This window comes from Choloepus didactylus, chromosome 20 (genome assembly GCF_015220235.1).
Source record: "Choloepus didactylus isolate mChoDid1 chromosome 20, mChoDid1.pri, whole genome shotgun sequence".
Lineage (NCBI taxonomy): Eukaryota > Metazoa > Chordata > Mammalia > Pilosa > Megalonychidae > Choloepus > Choloepus didactylus.
Genome location: NC_051326.1, coordinates 37,769,391 through 37,793,510, shown reverse-complemented (window position 1 = coordinate 37,793,510; position 24,120 = coordinate 37,769,391). Strand labels below are relative to the sequence as shown.

General features: G+C 37.6%; 3 protein-coding genes across 3 annotated transcripts; all 3 read right to left on the bottom strand.

Annotated features, from left to right (window-relative positions):
* Positions 1–3,610: 3,610 nt before the first annotated feature.
* LOC119516654 (checkpoint protein HUS1-like) lies at positions 3,611–4,342 on the bottom strand. Its single transcript, XM_037813042.1, has one exon. The coding sequence runs from the start codon at positions 4,340–4,342 to the stop codon at positions 3,611–3,613; it is 732 nt and encodes a 243-aa protein (XP_037668970.1).
* A 14,419-nt stretch (positions 4,343–18,761) lies between these two features.
* LOC119516471 (ubiquitin-conjugating enzyme E2 N-like) lies at positions 18,762–19,220 on the bottom strand. Its single transcript, XM_037812793.1, has one exon. It carries the CDS (start codon positions 19,218–19,220, stop codon positions 18,762–18,764), a length of 459 nt encoding a protein of 152 aa, XP_037668721.1.
* A 2,588-nt stretch (positions 19,221–21,808) lies between these two features.
* LOC119516470 (defensin-5-like) lies at positions 21,809–22,636 on the bottom strand. Its single transcript, XM_037812792.1, has 2 exons — positions 22,465–22,636; positions 21,809–21,921 (listed from the first exon to the last, which is right to left on the bottom strand). Exons 1-2 carry the CDS (start codon positions 22,634–22,636, stop codon positions 21,809–21,811), a joined length of 285 nt encoding a protein of 94 aa, XP_037668720.1.
* Between the last annotated feature and the right edge of the window lie 1,484 nt (positions 22,637–24,120).

The following is a 24,120-nucleotide window of genomic DNA, read 5'->3' as shown; positions in this document are numbered from 1 at the left end:
GTTCTTCTAAATTTAAGAAAATTCAGGTCTTAGATTCAGACTATTTATTACCAGAGCATCATAAAGAGCACATCATTATGTAGCAATATTTTAGTTTTGGAAAGTTTGGAATATCTTTGGGAAATGCCCCCTAGCCCCCTTGATACTTAGTTCACGTGGTTCTAAAGGGGCTGACCAACTATAGGGCTTGGGGCCTGGGCAATCAGAGCTTTACAGTCTACAAGTCTTTCACTTCCTTGAATAAGTTTATTCCTTGGTATTTTATTCTTTGGAATGCTATTGTAAATGGCATTGTTTCTTTATTCTTTTTTTTTTAATAATTTATTTTTTTAACAAAGCTGTTTGTATGAAATTTTTAGAAAATACATAAATGTACAGAAGTTAAAATAAAAACCACCCAAAAATAACTAGGTTAAATGTTAGCATCTATCCTCCCAATCTTTTTCTATCAGACATTTACATACACATTATTTTTCCCACAGATCACATCAGACTGTATATACCATTGTCTAACCTGCTTTTTTTTTCACTTAACTATAAATTACAAACGTTCAATCATACCATACATTTTTTGTGTGTAATGTTAAAGTATGAGATATTATATCAAACCACAAACTGCCTAACGAATCCCCTAAGAATTCAGTTAGGTTATTTTAGTTTTTCAGTATAACAGTGGCAGAATAGCTTTATTATCTCAGTGTAACTTCCTATAAGAAGATGTACTAAGTCAAAAGGTACATATATTTTTTAAGGTTATCCATATAGAATACAAAACTGGACTCCAGAAAAGTTACATCAATTTACACTCCCACCAGCAATGTCTAAGTGGGTTAAAATTATTTCTCTAATTTTGAGGTAATTCCAGTTATAAAAAGGGATTCTTATCTACTAGTTCACCAACTGTACTTAGAAGCTCTAAAAATCCAGAGCCTCTCGAGCTTCCCTTTATATTACCTCTATTAGAAGCCATATAAGAAGAACAGGATTGCATCTCTTCAAAACAAAGCTCTGTCAATTTGGTAATCTATATCTAGGGCATGGATGTCATCAAATGTCTTCACTGCCTGGCAGCAGATACCAGAATCCCAGCTCCAGACACTCATGTTGAGACCAAACTCCAGGTGCCCGAGAACACCAGTGTGAACATGGCCCTTTGAGGCAGGCTGGAGGAAAATGGCAGGTGATCAGTCTCTAGCTAGACCAAGAAGGGTGGGCAGCAGGATGACAAGGCCACTGTGCTGCTGGATTGGGAATTCTTAATCCTCCCTCCTCAACCCAGGATTGATTCCAAAGCTCAGCTAGAGATGGGATTAACAAAGAAACATGCGGGCACCAGGCATGAGCCAGGGCTGGCCACTGTGTTATTCTGTCTGCCCTGGCATATAAGAGGGCACACCATACACCATAGGGCTATGGAACAGACTCTCACATGATCACTGCCGATGGAAGTTTTCTCTAAAATATAGAAAGCTATTTAACAGAGATCTAAACACTGAGAATGTTAGCCTAGAAATGAGTTTTCCAAGTTATATCTGTTCCTCTACATGGAATAAATTGCTAATCTTTGACCTAATAAAATTTTACTTTGGTAAACTGGTCAATAAAAGTACACTGTACATTTCCTAAGTTTGGTGATTTCTATTTGCTTCCTCTACTGTGGAAGGTAAGAATCATCCTCATAGACATCTGAGATGCAGAGAGGGAGATGACCTGTCGACACTCATCAGCAAGCTGGTGACCAGTTAGAAATAGATCCCAGGGTCCTTATTCACAGATAAGACTTTTTTAACTAGCCATACTCCACTCAGAGAGAGATCTTGAGAGCACCAGAAAATCATCAAAATCAGGTCTTAACTGGTGACAAATTTTATAAAGGGGGGGGGATTACATTTGGATTCATGACATTTTAAAAATTGCATTTAAGTCTACTTTACCATAGCAGATTTAAAAACTAAGATACTCTTTCCTAACTCATAAAATGATTGGTGAATGTCAAATTTGAAATCTGTCATTCATTCCTCATTCAAAAGATTAATTAGGGTCACTCAGCAGATAGAAATGTGAGGGAAAGGGTTGTATATCAGAGTCAGAATCCCTGGGTTCTATTCCCACCCCTGCCACTATGTTACCCTGGGCAAATTACTTAATCTAATCTGCAAAATAAAGCAGCAGCACTGCATAATATGATGTCTGTGATATTCTAATCCATACAGGCCTTGCCCAAGGTTATCCTTCTAGGAACACCTCTTAATATCTGACATGCCAAGAATGGAAGCAGAAATATGCATGCTAAATTCCTGAGGAAAGAAACCAAAGGGTACATTGTGTAATACAAATGAGGAAGTATGCTGCCTTACTGTTAATTTATAGGAAAATCACTATATTATCTTCTTTATACATCCAAAATCATCATATAAATAATCAGAAACAATTAATTTTCCAGATTGGTAAATCTCTAATGGGTTTAACAGGAAATATAAGTTTTGTAAAACTATTTTCAGATGCTGTTTCATTTTGCATCATGATTTGTAAGTGCTATACGTACAGCTGGAAAAAATTTTGTGACAAGTCAAAGGGGATAGAGGCTTTAAATAAATAAAATTATATCCTCTCATTTAAAAATGTTAATGAAATACTATACCCATTTAAACTATCATTAAACATTGGAAGAGTCATTGGTTTTACCATAACAAGCAAGCCATAAAAGAATTTTCCATTTTTGCTCATCCCATTTCTGCATCTTATCCCAAGCAACTGCTTTTCTTTTAAGTAATGACTTTGTAATGAGAAGCTAAAATAATGTTTATAAGGCCCACCTCTACAGGACACATAAGATGTAATGATAAGAGGAAATAAGGCAGAACATGCTTGAGGGAGAATGAGAAAGCATCTTTATCGGTACCTGAACCAGCTTTCATAAATAAACAGAAATATGGTTTCATCATTAATGCAGATGCCAGCTTAAAAGTTCTGTTTTTTTCTATGCTAAGCAGTGTTTCTAAAGAAAAATGTGTTGCTATTTTTTCCAGAATGACAGATCCAACACACAAGGAAAACAAGAATTATAAGGAATTATAACCTAAGACCAAAGTCGGTCCCAGGTGCAGCAGGACAGAGTTCCCGGACTCACCAAATGTGTCCACGGGCAGGGCTGTCCTTGTCATGGGATCAGGGCAAGGGGAGGGGATGCACTGTCAGAAACAAAACCATCTGCTAAAACGTGTTTGGTTGCTGTCCACGCTCCACAGACTTCTTACAAATTCTGATTACCATGCCAGGTCTAAATACATGAGATTGCACAACTTCACCAATGAGAAACTGAAATTTAAAGTCTACATTTCTTTCAGTGTCTTAAAAGCAAAACACAACAGACGTGAGAAAAAAGGAGTAATATTGTTGATCCAACCAGTAATTCAATTTCTAGTTAAACTATATAAAGGAAGAAATAAGTAACGTGTATATGATTTGTGCTACTCAGAGGAAATAGACAAATAACTTAGAATACATGAACCTTTTGTCTCTTCCCACTACAACCAAGGTCTTTGAGCTTCCAAATCTGGTAAGGTGGTGCTATGACAATGCCGGAATGAAATACCGGAGGGAAACAACTTCATGAAGCCAATCGAAAATGGACAATCCTGTTACTCACAATATTGCACAGGACCTTTGTAGGATTTACTTGTTGTCCAGCAAGAAATTGTAAGAGCTTCCTAATATCTATCTGCACCTCAGCCATTTGTTCTGGGTTTCTATCTTGAGAGGCCTTTTCAGAGGCCAATGGAGGATTTCCAAGATCTTTAAAATGAATTGTAACACACACTAATTCAGTTTCTATTTTCAGGTTCAATTCTCCATTTAGGTTTGCTTCAATAATAAGGTTATTGCTGATGTTTTTCGTTTTCTCCACCACACTGTTCATAGTCTTCAACACTGGTAAATAAATACTAACATCAGAGTCTGCGATTGCAGGCTCTTGTAAATCCTTCCACAGTTTTCTTGGAATAACCTTTAAGGGGATGTCATGTGTTACAATGCGACTAGTGCTTGATAGAGATAGCAGTTCTACAGAGACTGTGAGGCCGGGAAAGTGTTTATTGGTCAGCTCGATCTTCAAAGTTCTGGCATTTTGGGCAGTTTTCAAGGCTCGAGAGAAGTTTTCCGATGTCAGCTCTAAATAAATCTCATTGTTTTCTGCAGAAACAACTTCCATTTGAAATTCACTGAAGTTCTCCTGTTCTAGTTCACACCACATGCTTACCCCTCCATCAGCCACCCTGTCTGAAAGGATGAAGCTCAGCTTATCCGGCTGATGCGGAGGGTACAGGTTTTGGCAAGTTTCCATGTCATGTTACTGACTCGTGTGAAGTGGTTGAGACAGGCCCCGTCCACGATCTTGGCCCTAAACTTCATGGCCGCAGAGGCAGCCCGCATCGCGGCGACGTCCGTTAGCAGCAGACACGCGTCCCCGGCATTGTTTCTTAATTTCCATTTTGGATTGCTCATTTTTGCATGTTGACCTTGTATCTTGCAATGTTGCTGAGTTTGTTTCTTAGGTCTAGTAGTATTTTTGTATATCCTTCAGTATTTTGTGTATAGAGAATCATGTCATCTGCAAATAGAGGTAGTTTTACTTCTTCTGTACCAATTTGGATGCTTTTATTTCTTTTTGTTGCTCATTTCTCAGGCTAGCACTTCCAGTAAAATGCTGAACTGCAGTGTCAAAAGAGGGCAGCCTTGTCTTGGATCTTAGAGAGAAAGCTTTCAGACTTTGCAAATTGAGCATGATGTTAGCTATGATTTTTTTTCATAAATTCCCCTTCTCAAGTTAACAAAGTTGCATTTTATTCCTGTTTTATGAGTGTTTTTTAAATCATGAAAGGATACTGAATTTTTAAAATGATTTTTCTGCATCTATTGAGACAATCATGGGTTTTTATATATACATTCTGCCAATCTCTGACTTTCAATTGGTGAGTTTAATCCATTTATATTTAAAGTAATTAGTGATGTTGCAGGATTCAATTTTCTTATTTTCCTGTTTGTTTCCTATGTGTCTTACATAATTTGGTTCTTTAATTCTTCTAATCCTGCCTTCTTTTGTTTTGAATTGATTTTTTTTTAGTGGATTTTGATTCCCTCTTCATTTCCTTTTCTGTATATTTTCAAGTTATTTTCTTAGTTGTTACCAGGAGAATTACAGTTAACATCCTAAATTTAGACCAATTTAGATTGAACTGATACCAGCTTATCTTCAGTAGCATACATTAGTGCTGCTCTTATCTAGCTCTTCCCCCTTTATTGTTGTCACAAATTACATATTCATATATTGTGTGCCTTTAACATAGAATTTTCATTATTATTTTATGCATTTGTCTTTTAAATCATATAGGAAACAAAAATAGGAGCTGCAAATCAAAAGCACAATAATACTGGCTTTAATATTTACCTATGTGACTACCTTTACTAGAGATGTTAAATTCTTCATATGGCTTTGAGTTTACCACCTAGTAGCCTTTCTTTTTAACCTGTAGGACTCTTTAATATTTCTATTAGGCAGGCATACTAGCAAAAAAATTCCTCAACTTTTATTTATTTGGATATGTATTCATTTCTCCTTCATTTTTTATTAGAGAAGGTTTAGGTTTACAGGAAAATCACACAGAAAAGTACAGAGTTCCCATATACACTCCCTTCATTGTGGTTTTGATTTGCATTTTCCTAATGGCTAATGATACTGAGCATCTTTTCAAGTGCTTATTGGCCATCTAAATATATTCTTTGGAGAAATGTCTGTCCAAGTATTTTGCCTATTTTTAATTGGACTGTTTTTCTTTTTGTTTAGTTATAGCCTTTTCTTCTATATATTGGACATTAAATCCTTATCCAATATGTGGTTTCCAAATATTTTGTTCCATTCTATAAAAAGATACAGGTTGTCTTTTTCCTTTCACAATGAAGTCCTTTGGTGCACAAAAGTCAATTTTGATAAAATTTCATTTACCTATTTTTTCTTGTGTTGCTCATGCTTTTGTGTAAAGTGTAAGAAACCATTGCCTAACACAAGGTCCTGAAGATGCTTCCTATGTTTTTTCAAATGCATTTTTTTATTGTGAACTTTAACATATATACGTAACAGTCATAGCTTTCAAAGTACGATCCCACAAGTAGAGAGCAAATTTCAAAGAATGCTATGGGTTACAGTTCCACAATTTCAGTTATTTCCTTTATTGTAAAATATAACATATATACAGAAAGGTGTTAACTTTCAAAGTACAGCTCCACAAGCAGTTATATAGGTAATTTCAAAAAATGATATGGGTTACAGTTACAGTTTCAGTTATTTCCTTATTGTGAAATATGGGATATATACAGAAAGGTGCTAACTTTCAAAGCACAATTCAATGAATACCTATAGAGCAAATTTCAAAGAATGTTATAGATTACAGTTCCACCATTTCAGTTATTTCCTTCTAGCTATTCTAATACACTAACATCTGAAAACATGTATATATACGTTTATATGAAGTTTTCAGTATTTGTAATCCTTTGTTAAATCCTATCTTATTTGTTGCTACCCCTTCCTCTTGTTTAATCAGTTTTGCAGTCTTTAGGGCTGTCTAGGCAGTGATGACCCTAAGTGTTCATATTGAAAGGGAGTGTCAACACTGTGGGGAAGGGAGCTGCATCCGATTGTTGCTCTTAAAAAGGCTGTTGCCTCTGGGTTTTAGGACTTGTCTGGCATAGGAATGCTTTGGTGGATTTAAGTTTCTGAGAGATAAAACTTAGTGAGTGAATCTTTTATGGAATCTCAAATAGGGACCTAGGTATTTCGGAACTACTGTTGGTAAGGGCATGGCATACTGTGGCCATTTGGGATATCTAACTAGAGCTTGCATAAAAGAAACCTCCAGGATAGCCCCTCAACTATTTGAGATCTCTTAGCCACTGTAACCTTATTTTGTCACCTTTCTTTTCCCCCTTTTAGTCAAGTAGGCATTTTCAATCTCTTGATGCCAGGGCCAGGCTCATTCCTGGGAGTCGTGTCTCATGTCACAAGGGACATTCATTCCCTGGGAGTCATGTCCCACGTAGTGGGGAGAATAATGAATTTACTTGCTGAGTTGGATTTCCAGACAGAAAGGCCACATCTGAATAACAAAAGAAGTTCTTTGGAGGTGCCTCTTGGGCATAATTACAGGAAGACTTAGCCTCCCATTTATAGCCCAAAGTTTCGTAAGGGCAAGCCTCAAGTTGATGGCCTGATTATTAAGTAGTGGGTTCCTGATTTCACATAACATTTATTGTGTCCCAAGATAAACAGTTTCTCACATTATCTTCACTTAGTTGTACAATCATCACTCAATTTTAAACAATTATCATAACATAAAACATCCAAAAGCTCTTATCAGCTGCTAATTATTCATCCCTAGTGTTTGTATAGTGCTGGTAGGATATTCCTATTAAATATAATCTATAATATGTAATGGGCAGTTTTTCCTTATACCACTTTGTTGTTAACTCTTTGTACCAGTGTCATACCTCGGGAGTATCATGCTAACACTTATTTATATTTGTAGTGCTAACCTGTGGGTTACATGCCTTTAAACAACACATTCAAACCTGTTTGCCTTCAATGTAGCTTGATACTTATAATCCAATTAACAAACCATAGTCACACCTGTCTACTTCCATACCATTAAGTCCACCCTCTTTATCATGTCTATACATATTAGATTATCATTCCCCCTTCACTAGCTTCTGTCTATCTCTAGGTCCCCTAAATTCTTCATTATAAGACACTTATTTTACATTGTTCATGGAGTTCACATTAGTGGCAGCATACAATATCTCTCCTTTTGTGTCTGGCTTGTTTCACTCAGCATTATGTCTTCACCATTCATCCATGTTGTTGTATGTTTCAGGACCTTGTTTCTTCTTACTGGTGCATATATTCCATTGTATGTATATAACACATTTTGTTTACCCACTCATCTGTTAAAGGACACTTGGATTGTTTCCATTTCTTGGTAACTGAGAACAATGCCACTATGAACATCAGTGTGCAAATAATTTGTTCGTGTGACTGCTTTCAGATCTTCTGGTATATTCTGAGAAGTGAAATTGCCAGATCGTACAGTAACCCAATATTTAATTTTCTGAGGAACCGCCAAACTGTCTTCAACAGTAGCTGTACCATTATACATTCACACCAGCAGTGACTAAGAGTTTCAATTTCTCCACATCCTCTCCAGCACTTGTAGTTTCCTGCTTGTTTAATGACAGTCATTCTTACTGGTATGAGATGGTCTCGATTTGCATTTCCCTAATAACAAGTGAATACGAACATTTTTCATGTGTTTTTTAGCCATTTATATTTCCTCCTTGGAGAAATGTCTTTTTATATCTTTTGCCCATTTTATAAATGGACTGTTTGTACTATTGTTGAGTTGTAGGATTTCTGTATATATGCAAGATATCAGTCTCTTATCAGATACATGTTTTCCAAATATTTTCTCCCATTGCGTTGGCTGCCTCTTTACCTTTTTGACAAATTCCTTTGAGGTACCGAAAGTTTTGATTTTGAGGAGTTCCCATTTATCTATTTTTTGCTTTATTGCTTGTACTTTGGGTGCAAGGTCTAAGAAGCTACTTCCTAATACTAGGTCTTGAAGATGCTTCCCTACATTATCTTCTAGGAGTTTTATGGTACTCTCTCTTATATTGAGGTCTTTGATCCACTTTGAGTTAATTTTTTTATTGGGAGTGAGGTAGGGGTCCTTTTTCATCCTTTTGGCTATGGATGCCAGTTCTTCCAGCCCCATGTGTTGAAGAGGCTGCTCTGCCCAGTTCAGAGGATTTGGGGGCCTTATCAAAATCTGCCAATTTCCTTATTTTTCCTCTATCTGATTGTTCTATCTGTAGAAGAGAGTGGAGTAGTAAAGTCTCCCATGATTATTGTAGAAATGTCTGTTGCTTCCTTCAGTTTTGCCAATGTTTGTCTCATGTACTTTGGAGCACCCTGATTGTGTGCATAAACATTTATGATTGTTATTTCTTCTTGGTGATTGTCCCTTTTATTAGTATATTGTGTCCTTCTTTGTCTTCTGTGACATCTTTGCATTTAAAGTCTATTCTATCTGAAATTAGTATTACTACCCCTTCTTTCTTTTGGCTGTAACTTATGTTGGATATTTTTTCCATCCTTTCGCTTTCAATTTCTTTGTGTCACTGGGTCTAAGATGAGTCTCTTATAAACAGCATATTGATGGTTCATACTTCTTAATCCATTCTGCCAATCTATATCTTTTAATTGGGGAGTATAATCGATTCACATTCAGTGTTATTACTGTGAAGGCAGTTCTTGAATCTGCCATCTTATCCTTTGGTTTTGAGTTGTCAGATCTATTTTTCCCTCTCTCTCTTTATTTTCTTTAAGTTACCCTTACTAATACTCTTCAGTTCTGTGCCCTTCTCAGACCTTTCTCTCCTTTCTTTCTTTTTTTTTCCTCTGCCAATAGAGCTCACTTTAGTATTTCTTCTAGGGCAGGTCTCTTGTTAAGAAATTCACTCAGCATTTGTTTGTCTGTGAAAATTTTTAACTCTCCCTCAATTTTGAAGGAGAACTTTGCTGGATAAAGAATTATTCACTGGCAATTTTTCCCTTTCAGAATTTTAAATATACCATCACTGCCTTCTCATCTCCATGATGCATGTTGAGTAGTCAGTACTTAGTCTTATGTTGTTTCCCTTGTATGTGGTGAATCACTCCTCTCTTGCTGCTTTCAGAACTTTCTCCTTGTATGTAGCATTTGACAATCAGCTCAGACTGTGTCTCAGAGTGGGTTTATTTGGATTTATTCTATTTTGAGTTCATTGGACATCTTTGATTTGCATAATTATGTCATTCAGAAGGGTTGGGGAATTTTCCCCAACAATATCTTTGAACACTCTTCCTAGCCCTTACTCTCTCTTCCCCTTCTGGAACATAAATGATTCTTATATTTGTGCATTTCATGTTGTTCATTGTTTCCCTGAGATCCATTTCAAATTTTTAGATTTTTTCACCATTTGTTCTTCTGTGCTTTCACATTCCATCACTCTGTCCTCTAGTTTGCTAATTCTTTCCTCTGCCTGTTCAAACCTGCTATTGTGTGACTCAAGTGTATTTTCAATTTGATCAACAGCAATTTGTATTTCTATAAGATCTACTATTTTTTTTTTAATAAAACTCTTTCAAATTCTTCTTTATGCTCCTCCAGGGTCTTCTTGGTGTCCTTTATGTCTTTAGCCATCTTTTTGAAGTTTTTTTTGGAGATTTATGTTTACTTCTTTGATTAATTGCTCCAAGTCTGTGTCTCCTCTGGATTTTTAATTTGGTTGTTTGGGTTGTCCATATCTTCTGGTTTCATCATATGCTTTATACTTTTCTGATGTTAACCTTGTGCCATTTGCTTATATTGATAAGGTTATTTTTGGATGTGTGGGATTATTTGAACATTTACCTATAATTTGGCAGAGCTACAGTTTGGTAGAGTGCACTTTCCCTGTTCTACCAGCAGATGGCATTCTTCAGCCACCTCATACCCTCAAGTCAGTTCTCTCCCAGCTTCATCTTTCCAGTGAGCAGGGTCCAAACTGGGTGGAAATCCAATCAGCGTACCAATTTTCCATGTATACTGGGGACTGCTCACCCTATGGGAGGGGAGCAGGTCTTGCACAATTTGGCAGGGAGTTCACTCCAAGGCGCAGTGGTCTTGGCAATTCCTGGGGCTGTGGGTGAACTACGCTTGGGCTGTAGAGTTACGCATCTCAATTTCCAGCTCAAATGCACTGTAGTCCCTATCCACTGTGTGCCTGTGAGTACCTTAGGTTGGGGAGGGGCTTCCACCACTTCCATTTGGCCCCCTTGCCCCTCAGCTGGGCACACCATAGGCTTCCATGAAGGAAGAGTGAGTGTGGTCACAAGACCACCAAATCCTGAGTTCCCTCACAGTAGTTCTTGGATGTGGGGCTATGAAGTGTTATCTCCCCAGCCAACTGCTGAGATGGGTGCATGGGGCATGGAAAGCTGTCCCCTTCTGCACTCATCTGCTGGCTCCAGCTGCCCTTCCCTGGTGGCATTCCAGGCCAAACCCTTACCCATGCTAGACACAGTCTCTCAGCCTCTCTAGCTCAGTCCTCACTATGTGATGTAGAAGTCCCTGGCCAGCTGCTGGCACCCTGGAACTGCTGTTCTGGAGTGCTTTCTGTCCTTTATCTAGTGTTTTACATGGAGGAGAATTTTGCTCTGCCTCTCCTAATCCACGATTTCCTGGAAGTCCTTTATGTTTTATTCTATTCATTTTATAGGTTTTGATCCTATATTTAGGTCTTTCATCCAATTTTAGTTAATATCTGAATATAGTGTGAGGTAGAAGTCTACCTTCATTCTTTTGCATGTGGATGTCCAGTTCCCTCAGCACCATTTTCTGAAGAGGCTACTCTTTCCCCTTTGAGTGGACTTGGTACCCTAGTCAAAAATCAGTTGGCCACAGATGTGAAGGTTGATTTCTGAGCTTTCAATTTATTTCCATTGGTCTATATGTCTTTCCTTGTGCCAGTACCATGCTATTTTGATTACTGTGGCTTTGAAATAAGTTTTAAGATTGAGAAGTGTGAGTCCTCTAGTTTTATTCTTCTTTTTCAAGATGGCTTTGGCTCCTAGGAGCCTCTTACCCTTCCATATAAATTTGATGATTGGATTTTCTTTTGCTACAAAGAAGGTTGTTGAAATTTTGATAGGGATTGCATTGAATCTGTAAATGGTTTTGGGTATAATTGACATCTTAACAATATTTGGTCTTCCAATCCATGAACATAGAATGTCTTTCCATTTGTTTAGGTTTTCTTTGATTTCTTTTAGCAATGTTTTGTAGTTTTCTGGGTACAAATCCTTTATGTCCTTGGTTAATTTATTCCTAGATATTTAATTCTTTTAGATACTATTGTAAATGGCTTTTTTTTCCTGATTTCCTCCTCAGATTGTTCATTTCTAATGTATAGAAACAGCACTGATTTTTGCATATTGATCTTGTACCCCACCAACTTGATGAATTAGTTGATTATTCTCATAGCTTTGTTGTAGATTTCTCAGAATTTTCTATATATAGGATCATGTCATTTGCATTTTGCTTCTTCCTTTCAAATTTGGATTCCATTTATTTCTTTTTCTTGCCTAATTGCTAAGGCTAGAATTTCCAGAACAGTGTTGAATAATAGTGATGACAGTGGGCATCTTTTCTGTTCATGATCTTAGGGGGAAAGCTTTAATTCTTTCACCATTCTTCATTTGAAAGCTGAAACAATTGGCCTGGATGGTTGTGAAGGGAGCTGCTTTTTCCATTAGCTTTTTTAAATATGCAACTTTATTGAGATAAATTCACATGCCATAGAAACCATCTGAATTTCCATAGACTTTTGATTTCATAACATATGGAAAAATCTCTGTAGCTTGAAAGCAACTGTAGACAATATGTACTTGGATGAGTGTGGCTGTACTTCAATAGACCTCTACCAGACTTTGTCAGCAGGTTGCAGTTTTTTGGTCCCCAGACAAGACCTTTGTCCTTTTCATGAGATATTTTGATATTGAAGCAAAAGGTAAAAGATATGAATGTGTGGATGTGTGTGTGGCAATGGGCTGGGAGAAAGGAGGACAAATGTTGCTGCAGGATGGAGTAAAGATAGAAAAGAATGGGAGGGGACCAAGTCAAAATATTTCCTAATTTTCCTTTTGATTTCTTCTTTGGCCCATTGGTTATTTAAAATGTGTTTTTAATTTCCTCACATTTGTGAATTTTCTAGTTCTCCCTCTAGTATTGTTTTGATCTTCGTTCCACTGTGGCCAAAGAAGGTAATATGGTATGATTCCATATGTTTTATTTTATTGAGACTTGTTTTGTGACTGAACATATGTTCTAATCTGGAGATTGACACATGTGCACTAGAGAAGAATGTGTCTTCTGCTGCTCTAGGGTGAAGTGTTCTGTATATTTCTGTTAGTTCTAGCTGGCATATAGTATTGGTCAAATCTTCTGTTTTTTTATTGAACTTCTGTCTAGATGTTCTATCCATTCCTGAAAGTGGTTTATTGAGGTCTCCTGCTATTAATGTAGAACCATCTATTTCTCTCTTCAAATCTGTCAAATTTGCTTCATGTATTTTGGGGCTCTGCCATCAGGTGCATATGTATTTATAATTATGGTTGAGTTCAAGAACTTGTTGAATTCTTGCTTTCATCAGTATGTAGTGTTTTTCTTTGTCCTTCATAACAGTTTTTGACTTAAAGCCTATTTTGTCTGATTTTAGTTTAACTACCCCAGTACTCTTTTGGATGCTATTTGCATGGTATCTGTTTTTGTATCCTTTCACTTTCAACCTACTTGCATCTTTCATTATATGGGGAGCCTCTCGTAAACAATATATGGTTGGATCATGTTTCCTTCTCCATTCTGACAGTCTCTGCTTTTTGACTGGAGAGTTTCATCCATTTACATTGAGGATGATGCGGATCTTCATGACTGTGAGACCCCTGGAGAGAAGAGTTTCTGAAGGAACTATAGAAACTTATACATCTCTTTTTTTTTTTTAATGGAAACAAATCTTTATAAAGTTACTTTTAATAGCAGAAAAATAAAACTATTATAATTCTCTTTACAGCAAATATATAATATCAGTGCTTTGGCCATCTTAAGTTAAAGGCCCTTTATCATAAAAATATATGGTTATTAAACTTTACACATACTGAATTTATAATCCCTATGACTTCCCTACATATACATAACAAAAGACTTGAGTAAAATTAACAAATACTAAACAATACTGATAATTTATCATTCTTAGTTTGTGGTTTTTAGAAACAGTACACACACCTGATATATGTCAGTTCTCTGGCTTATTAGTTGCAGTGTGCAATGCAATAAAATACAAAATACATGCTTGGTGAACATTTGTTCATATCTACAAGATGGTAGCTAAAGATTAAGTTTCAATAATGACATTTAAGTATTTCTACAAGCAATTAGCATTACATCATATTTTGCCATCAAGGCAACTTTTTATACTGAAAAAAATCAAAATAACCATTATTGGTAAACTTTTACATGAAATGTAACTCTTCAAGTGAAAATAAAAAATAACATTTGTCTATTTACTATTCAATAGACATAATATTTCAATTTTTGTTATACTGAGAAAAAAGCTCTTTTGTGTTGGGAAAATAAAGCTTCAAAAAATAATTAGTAGAAAAATCCGCTAGTATAAAGTTTTGTCCTTTCAATGCCAGCACAGATTTGGGAACATACTGAGGATGAAGTTATAGACATCCACAGGTGAAATGTAAGTGTGTTCTTTTTTTTTTTTTTTTTAAAGAAAGCTTTCCTTATCATTGGAAGTAGTTTTTTTGTTTTTTTTTAAAGAAAGCTTTCCTTATCATTGGAAATAGTAAACTGATTGGAGGCTGTCACAGCTGCTTTTGTGAATTATGCTAAGGGCAATGTTATCCCTCTCTCCCTGCCCCTCCCCTAAATTACTAAAAAATAAAAATATTTTCATAATGTGCTAGACAAATATGATTGAACATAAATGTCCTGCATTTTTACCTATAGTCTAAAAATTAATTGTTTGATCAGACTAGTGAATGGAATGTTTGCATCCTCAATTAGCCAATAAAGGTGCATTCTAAAGCCCTTCCTCAAAAGGGAAATCCCAGGTGGCCCTTTCTGCAGTCAGGAAATGGGTAGGAATTCTCAATAGAGACAACTGCATTCCTGAGTCACTCATCACACCAGCCTTGGGCTTTCTGGGTGAGATGAAGGTCAATGTAGCAGTTTTTGTCTCAAATTATAACCGGTGATCTAGTAAACTGCCATCAGCCCTATTCTTAACAATAAGTAATCAATGCATTAAGAAGTTACTTGCAATCCTGCAGAATTAGACATAAGTTGTTGTGAATTAAAAAACAAACCTGTTTTGTTGAAACTGGCAGTGTAAAGAAAGCAACACTGGAAGTGTCTGAATCATCTGTAATGCCAAGTACCCTCCCAAAACTTTTAATGTGGTTAGGCTTTGGCACCCATCATTTTGAAATCTTTTAAGTGCACATTTTTCTCACAGGCTTACACAACCTTTGATTATCTTCACTCAGCTGAGTTGAACTTCATCTTTATCAATTCTTATACAAGCTATGTCTCTGGGTCTACAGAATAGTATTAATAATTCAAACCAGACTAATAGGCAGGAGACTGCTTAGGTTTAGTGTTACCATAGCAGCCTTTTATAAGTTTACTAACAACTTTAGCCTAATCCCAATAAAGCCTGATAACAGTCTTAAAAATTCACTAGGAAGTTTACTGGGATACCATTATACCCACACCTTTACGAGTCCATATAGAGATATAGTATGTGTGTGTGTGTGTGTGTGTGTGTGTGTGTGTGTGTGTGTGTGTGTAGTTAAGAGTGAATTTGGATTGCCTGAGTAAGAGCTGTCTGTCAAACTGGACATGATCACGTTCTCTTTTCACAGATCTTGTTGGCACATTCCATGCAGAAGAGGTTGTGGCCACATGGAACTAGGGCAGCAATAACTTCATTCTCAAAGCAGATCACACAGTTGTGCTTTAGTCTTGATTCTGGAGGTGAGCTCCTATACATCTCTTAGTAAGCGAAGGAATCCAGCCATGTTTTGAATATGTCTATTTGGGGGTATACCAATGAAGTATCAATCATTTGGAGAAACTGTCACTCTATATTCTGTGACTACCTGGATCAGAGGCAGAGTGGGGCAGATGAGCCAAGCCATGTGAACTCCTCCTGCTGCCTTTATAGACAGTGGCTTTGATGTTTGTCTGATCTAGTGAGTCCACTTATCACATGGGTCTAGTTGCCTGCTGTCCACACTAATGGTGAAAGAACAACAATAACTGTTCTTACTCTCACCTTCCTGAATATCTGTTGCTCTCCCTTTTCCCCCAACCCCAACAAAAAACCTCTGCTTGTCTAAGATAGGACTGTTATTCTCTGAAATTATTCCCTGGCCCAGATCTTCCCCAAGGTGATGAAACCTTGACTTAGTGGACATGTCAAACCTTTGGAATTTGCTCACCAGGTGATAGGAAGAGGATGCTTTTGCTTCTTCTAAAGACGTGAGGACAATGACATTGTCGTGCTTATAAGTAAAATGAATCCAGATTTGGGGTTAGCTGCACATTGGGTAAAATTCAAATTAGCTAAGGTTGAACAAAGATCAAAAAGAGAACCATTTCATCGCATCACATTTTATATGAGTTGCACTGGAACCATCCAGTAAGATATTTGACAGGTCTAATTCCCACTTGCAGGTATGTTCAGAATGCCTTCCATGAACACAGCTCCTCTGGGTAGATCTTCAGCTCAGTTTACCTGTTCAGAACTATTTTGCCTTATCTCCTTGCTCACGAATAGTCTGCAGCACGGATTGGCCTTTTGTCCAAAATGGCCACCTGTGTCATTGGTCTACCAGTTGCATAGAAAGTGACCTGATGCAAATTTTTTATCCAACAGGGCAGAAAACAACATATGTTGATTGGCCTGAACAAATGAAATCCACATCTGGGGGCACTTTTTACTTCAGTGGCACAGAAAGAATCATCAGTTGTTTGCAAAGGCAGAAGTTAGAAGACAAAAATAAAGCAGAGTAGAAGTCATTACACGGAAAACTAAAATACAGAGCAAAGAAGTATCTGAACACTTAAGGTCTCCATAACAGGAGAAGAAACATGGAAATGCTGAGCTTGCAAAATGGCAAAGCAACAGTTTGGAAAGTAGTGGATGCCTACTGCTGGCTCTGGGGAGTAATAGTATCTTAAGTCAGTGTTTATACTTGTCTAGTAGGAGAAGAGTCAAGGAAAAATTAGTCAACGTGTATATGGAGCACAGGTGTTGAGTGCACTGGGACAACTGTATTGATTCATTTGTTGCCTTCAAAGTCACTTTGAAGCCTCTCTTTAATTTATCACATATCTCTGCTTGCCTGATATCTGCATTTATTGTTGAGTTAATGAGGATAACAATAAAGATGATGACAGCCCTTCTTCTTCCTCAGCTATCTGAATATCTGGTGCAAAAAGATCCTCCTCTCCATAAGAAATCATTATTTTAAGCAGAAAACCAAATTTACAAAACTCCTTACTCCCTAAAGTTATTGCTCATTGCAGTATCCTTAAGACCTGGTTCTTCCCCAAAGTAAAGAACTCCCCACATATTATCAGGGTCACAGAACTAGGGCAATCCTCATGTTTTTCAAAATGGTGGGGAGGATGTGCTAATCCTTGAGTGTAGGGGGATCAGTACAATATCATTTTCATGCTTCAAGTAAAATGAATCATAGTCTGGAGTTGAATTAAGTGAAGGGCAAATTAAGGTAATGGGCAATGATCATGGAGAAAATATTTTATTATGATGTGGTTACTTGAATTTCCTGGGATCCACCATGCAAGTTATTTGATAGTTATGCTTCCCAGTTTTGGGGTCCTCTGGAGCTTTTGCTTCTTTGAGCATAGTCTTGAGCTCAGTTTTCCTGCCCAAGAGTGCTGTGACCCCACCTCCCTGGTTACATTATCCTCAACAGGAATAGGTCTTTCCTACGGGCAGGCTGTCAGTTGGATGGTTGGTTAGATAAGAGGTGACAAAATACAAAATTTTGCCCAACAGGAGCAATTTTATCAGTTGGTACTCATGAATAGAAATCTCTCTTTTGGGCATTTTGCCTCACTAAACACAAAGATTCTCATTTGTTTTGGAGCAGATGCCACAGTACAAAAGCAGAAAGTGTTTGGGAAGGACAGAATGATCAATTAGACCCAATAGAGCTGAGAGGTTGAGAACCATGAATATAGAGAATTGACATTAGAATTGGGTAATATGGAAGGTGTTAATGGTTGGACAAGTACTCTTTTAGTGGACTACAGTGGATGGTAGCCTGAAAGGAGTAGGCTGAGAGAGAATGAGCAGTGAGGTAAGGGATGAAGACAGGACTGACAGTTATTTCATTTTTTTATTTTTTTTTAGAATAGCAAATATTTTACTAAAACGTAAGATTTAGAGAAGTTTCCAGACAAGCCATACAAAATGGTCACAAGTTTGATTGTTTGTTTCAAGGCAGGATTCTACTCTTGACAATAAAGTCACAATGTTATTAATGCAGGCTGCGATGTTTGTTTAATGTTCCCATTTTGATTTAAACAATCAAGCTTGTCCATCTATGGGGTATAAATAAAGTTAGGCATGTCTAGAGGTATATTCTTAAAGAACTGGTTAGCTGCTTTTATCAAATGCATTTACTTAGATCACCATAAAAAGGAGGGGGGAAGGAGCTCATAAAATTAAAGTAAAACTATCTCCCTCATCAAAATAAAAATCAGGTAAAGAAAAACACCCACACCCCTGCAGCCAGGCTTGACAATTACATTCATCACAGTGCTTTCCGTTTACACCATGATGGGGAAAATGAATAAAAGCAGGAGGGGGGCACTGCTTTTAAACATTTTGCAACAATCCAGATGATACTTCTAGGCTCTGCTCATGCTTTATAACAGGGAATCCAAAGGAGGCAAGAGATTTGGTAATTTAATCACTAAAGGACTGAAGATGTCTGGGCTTTTGTTCAGTAATGTTTCTAAGGCAAACAATAAGGGAAGAAGTCTTGGCAGAACAGGAAACGATGCAAACTTGCTGACCAGATCGATTTACATATTGATGGCATGTAGCCAAGTCCGTGCTCTAGCTGTTTCTGTGGCTTGGGCTTTGCTGGTCTTCCACTGCTCAGGTTTATCATTTGCTAATGGATCATCTGGATTGGGAGCACTTAACAAAGCCTGGCTCCATAGCAGAACTGTGCGGATCTGCAGTGCTGGGGACCACTTATCTTTCGAAATATCTAAACATATTCTTCCCAACTTGTCTACATTAGGGTGATAAATTTTGGCCATGAAACATACTTCACGGGCTGCCACTGGGTATTCTTCTGGAAGGAATAGTTGAAGTTTAAAAGTCCCTCCCTCAGAGGAGGAATCTTGAGGACCAGCAATGACCACATGAAAATAACGGGCGTTGCTCCCATCTGGTTCTGCTTTCATACCGGGAACTGGTTCTGCCGGCAAATGCCGGGGTTTTTTGTAATCCTGTCGGCAGCCCCGCCGTCTCATCGGAGCCCGCGTTCAGACTCTGGTCCCTTCTCTGGCTCCACTTGCCTGACAGATGTGTGTTTTTTTTTTGTTGTTTTTTGTTTGTCTTGTTTTTGAGACATTGTGCTGTTATTGTAGTTACTTGTAAGGAAGGTGGGGTCAAAGGAAGGCATTTTAATAGATATTTTCTAGAACACATTTTGATGCTGGCAGGGGCAATCCAGCAGAGATGCAATTGATGACGTGCAAATGAGAGAGAATGACTGCAGGAACAAACTTTTGGGCAAATGACAGTGGGAGGAATCCACGGCATAAATGGGGGGTGGGGGGTCTTGGCCTTTGAATGACCACATGCCACTTTGGGATAATTACACAGTGGACAATTTACTGGGGATAAGGGTAATTGATTGTGAGTTCAAAAATCTAACTTTCAGATATTTTAGGTTGTACTTATTCTCCTATGATTTGGCAGGATGTTTGGTTCCACTACATTCATCCTCCCATTTTTAAAATTCAAACTGGAGACTTATTTACTATTTTCCTTATGATTTATTCTGAGCTGTACTATTTGTTACTATTTTCATCACAACTTTAACACTTTATGAAATACTTGTGCATTCTTATTCTATTTTTGCTCATTGAATATATATCCCCCAAAAGTAGTAACCAAGAAACAAACTAATTCAACAAATATTTTCCATACCATAAAGGTGATTTAAAAATACATTAGAAGTAATTAATCATTGCCTTGAATTTTAGGCAAGAGGAGGGTCTCAGAAATCCACCCTGTCTCACCTCACTCCCTCATCTCTCCAACTTGACCTCCATACGCCAACTATGTATAGTTCCCTTTTCTTCCACAAAGATGCCTTCATATACAGGACCTGGGCTCTGTTCACTCTCTATTCTGATTCCTACTGTTGGAGAGTCTTGCCTGCTAGATGGGGGAATGAGAACATTCACCCTCCTCAGCACCATTCTCCTGCTGGCCCTCCAGTTCCTGGCCTCGTTCCTGCTCAGGAGGAATGTGAAGGCTGAGAACCAGGCTCCCGCCAGCCCCTTGGTGGGGAAGGGAGCTCTGATCACGGAGCTTCAGGTGAGAGAAGCAGGACCAGGCTGCAGTTCACTGGTAGATTCTTCAATATCTTGGAAAGACTTTTAGACTTGGAGAAAAAACCCACCACTATTTGCACTAAGTTTTGAACGACAGAAGTATTTATTTTGAGAATTAAGTATTGATACAAATTTGATTATTTAAATAGTCTTAAACAATTTACATTAGATAATAAATGTCATGTGCCTGATTTATTTTGAGCTCTTCTAACACCTTAAAAAATATATAAACCTACTCAAGAACAACAACAAATGCATTTATCCCATTACTCAAATTACAAAAGTGGATTTAACTTTGTTTCTCGTTTGTGTGGATTTTACTCCTTACTTGGGTTTTTGTAATCTTACTAGACCCAAGATGAGGCTGGATGAGGTTGCAGTTTCTGGTGTTGCATAGCTGACTCTTGGACTTGATTGTGTCTCTAAGATGATTCAAACTCCAGGGGCTGATTATTATTTTAAATAATAAAAATATTTTCCTTTACCATATTATGGCACTCTAAAACCACTACCTTTTACAAAAATTTTAACATTGAAAACTTTCCTTTCCCACCCATAAGGTGTTCTTTAAACTTTGCTTGGTAGTCGGTTTATAATCAATTGTCCTGTCATTCTATATTGACTTAGTTCATTGGCATTATTAAACTCGTATGTTTTTCCAGATAGAATTTTATTAAAATTAGTGTTTATTATAATAAAAAAATGAATATGTTCAAAAGTGCGGAGGGTTTTGTCCAGATCCTTTATAGGACATTGGACTAATTTGTCTTTCAGTATCTAGTGGGAGACCCTCTAATTGTTGGTTATTGTGTTTCACAAAATTGATCAGCTTCTGGGCACTGCTACTTTTGATTATTAATTGAGACCACTAAAGCTGGTCAATCTTTCCTTAGTACCTTTTCACTTTTTCCTTGCATGTGATTCACTTAAGCTTTTAGTTCACTCTATCCTGTTTATACAGATAGAAAAAAACTATATATCTATATTTAACACATTTTAAAATTAGAAGACTGTTCATATGTATCAGTGACCTTCCACTTATTAAAAGTAAAGAAAAGTAACAGCTTATTGCATGCATCTTTCCTTTGAATCCACAACCACCTCTTTGTAAACTTCATAGTAACTTCCCTCTTTTGAGTAGCATTATGAACACGTGGAATGCTATAGATTCAAATTGACCAATTAGCCTATTATTTTTCTTTTTGCTGTTTTTTTATTGACATCTGATGCTCAAATTGTGGATTATTGGTAAGCAAAGGCAGGTTCCTCTTCATGTGACCATTCAGGACAGAATTTGCAATAGAATTGGACAGCACAAATATGCCATATGCAAATCAATCAAACAAGTAAGCAAAGGCCAAACATATTGAGGTTAATGCTCACATTTTATTTTGAATGGAGAAATAAGAAACAGCACAAAGAACTCAGAATAAAATTGGTCTTTTCCAGCTCTTCAAGATGAATGCTGCCCTGCTTTGCATCTCAATTCACAGAGCTCAGCGACAGCAAAGCTTGTGACGTCTGCCGGCGATCCTACAGGACCCAGAACGATGCTCAGGGAAATCACAGGGTCCAGTTTTGCAATAGCAGATGGCTGCCCGTGAACGGCCTGGGGAAAGAAGGGGAGTGTCAGGCACGTGGGAAAGGTGGGAAGCAAGAAGAGCAGAGCCAGACTAGCAGAGATACTCCAAGAAGTGATGTGTCTACTTATACTTAACCAATATAATACCAATCATAATAGGATGAAAGAATTCACATTTTTGTCACAAACCAAAAGAAATCCTACTAGCTATGTATGTTTGTGTTGGATCATAGTTCTGCATTGTCGTACATAATTTACTTGTAAATACCACCCCTTTAGTATACCTCTCATACTCAGAGTTACTAACCTCTCATTCCACCTCATCCACACACACTGCATTTTAAGCCAAGCCTCCATGTACTAATGAGCAATGCTTATAGGCCTGGTTTAGTTTCTGAAACTAAAGCTGCTGAGTTTCACACTCACATCTCCCGGAACCAAATTCTCTAGTGTTCCCAGAACCCTAGAGTAGCCTCCAAACTGAAGGCCCTCATTTACTAATGCTTTCATGACTTGTTACGGCACATCTGGGACTGGAATCCCCCACAGCATGTTGGTCTGGTCTCTTACCTGAAACCTCTCGAGTTGAGATTCCGTCTTCTGTAAAGGAGATGGCCACATCCTGGTCCTGTGCCTCAGGGTCCTCCTGGGCTGGAACCTCATCAGCACTTTCTCTGAGTGGTTCCCCTTGGGCCGGGAGGGTCAGCAGGAGAATGGCAACAAGGAGGGCGAGGGTCCTCATGGCTGAGTCAGCTGGAGGTCAGCGTCCTGGATGGGAGAGCAGGAGCCTGAGTGTGCTAGAGAGGGAAGAGAGTCAGCCTTGTATTTATAGAAGGATCTGCAGAAAGACAGTGCTGACCTAAACTGTGTCAATAGGCGAGGGAGGATGGCCAACCCAAGGACCTCCTGCCACCCCAGGGCACTTTGATGTTCCTCTGATCTACCTACTTCCCTCTACTTTCAACAAGCAACTGCTTGGTGTCCTTGTTTGTTTTTCAATATGATGCTTCTTAGGAACTTGCTAAGCCTCCCTGTTTCTCATCTGCCTGAATATTTACCAGTAAAATTCTGAGTCTGTGTATGTGTAGGTATAAAAGATATCAAGAGATGATTGTAAAACCTTCTAGAAAAAGAGGAAAATGGCTACAAAGGAGCAGTGATCAAACTGGCATAACTCTTTCCACTTGCAGCATTTGATACTACATGCCATTTTTTACATTTCTGAGTAAAAATATCTTGAATGTAGAATTCTATGCTAACAAAATATATGGTTCACATTTGTGGGGGCAAATGGTCTGTTTGGATGTTCACAGACTCAGCAAATTTACTGTACATGAATCTGTTTTGAAAAAGAAATTGCTCAAGAATATACTCCAGTAAAATAAAAAAAGAATCCAAGAATATTATTAGGGTTCTCTAGGAAATAGAACAAACAGGACACATCTGTAAATATGAGATTTTTTAAAAGTGTCTCACACAACTGTGGGGATGCACAAGTCCAAATTCCATAGAGCAGGATGTATGAGTCCAAATTCCACAGGGCAGGCCGTGAGCTGGCAACTCCAATGAAGGTCCCAGACCAACTCCCCAGGAGAGGCTGGCTGGCTGCAGAAGATGTGCAAGTTCTCTCTTCTTCCTTAAAAGTCTTCAACTGATTGGATTAAATCCAATTGATTGGATTCTCTCATTGTGGAAGATACTCCCTTAATTGATCATAGATGTAATCAGTCACAGATGTAATTAATTGACTGATGATTTAATAAACCAGCCTTCTGGTTTGTTAACCAGCCATGAAATGTCTTTGCAGTAATGGTTAGGCCAGTCCTTCTTGACAAGACAACTGGGAACCATCACCTGGCCAAGTTGACCCATGAACCCAACCATCACATGAAGTAAGAACAAGACATAGGAATAAAGAAACAGAGTTGAATACAGACTCATTAAAATGGTTTATATTTTGTTTAATTATTTTTACATTAACACTTGATAATAAGGTTGGACATTTTTAAGGCTGTTTTTAAGAAAAAATTATTAGACAGAGTGAATCAAAACAATATATAAATTGGCATCTGGGATTAGAATTCTCCAAAAGTTCAACAAAACTGGGAATTTATCAAGAAAGAAGAGAAAGTGTGGATTATGGATAATGAACTCAATATTAATATGCAAATACTCATTTAAATATATTTTTACAGGTCTAATATTTACCAGTGGAAGTAAATATAA

Excerpts from the sequence above, each read along its gene's own strand:
- LOC119516470 (XM_037812792.1), bottom strand. The coding sequence starts at position 22,636 with ATGAGGACCCTCGCCCTCCTTGTTGCCATTCTCCTGCTGACCCTCCCG. Across the intron at positions 21,922-22,464 it reads CTCAACTCGAGAGGTTTCAG|GCCGTTCACGGGCAGCCATC; the intron begins GTAAGAGACCAG and ends TTCTTTCCCCAG.
- LOC119516471 (XM_037812793.1), bottom strand. The coding sequence starts at position 19,220 with ATGAGACGGCGGGGCTGCCGACAGGATTACAAAAAACCCCGGCATTTG.
- LOC119516654 (XM_037813042.1), bottom strand. The coding sequence starts at position 4,342 with ATGGAAACTTGCCAAAACCTGTACCCTCCGCATCAGCCGGATAAGCTG.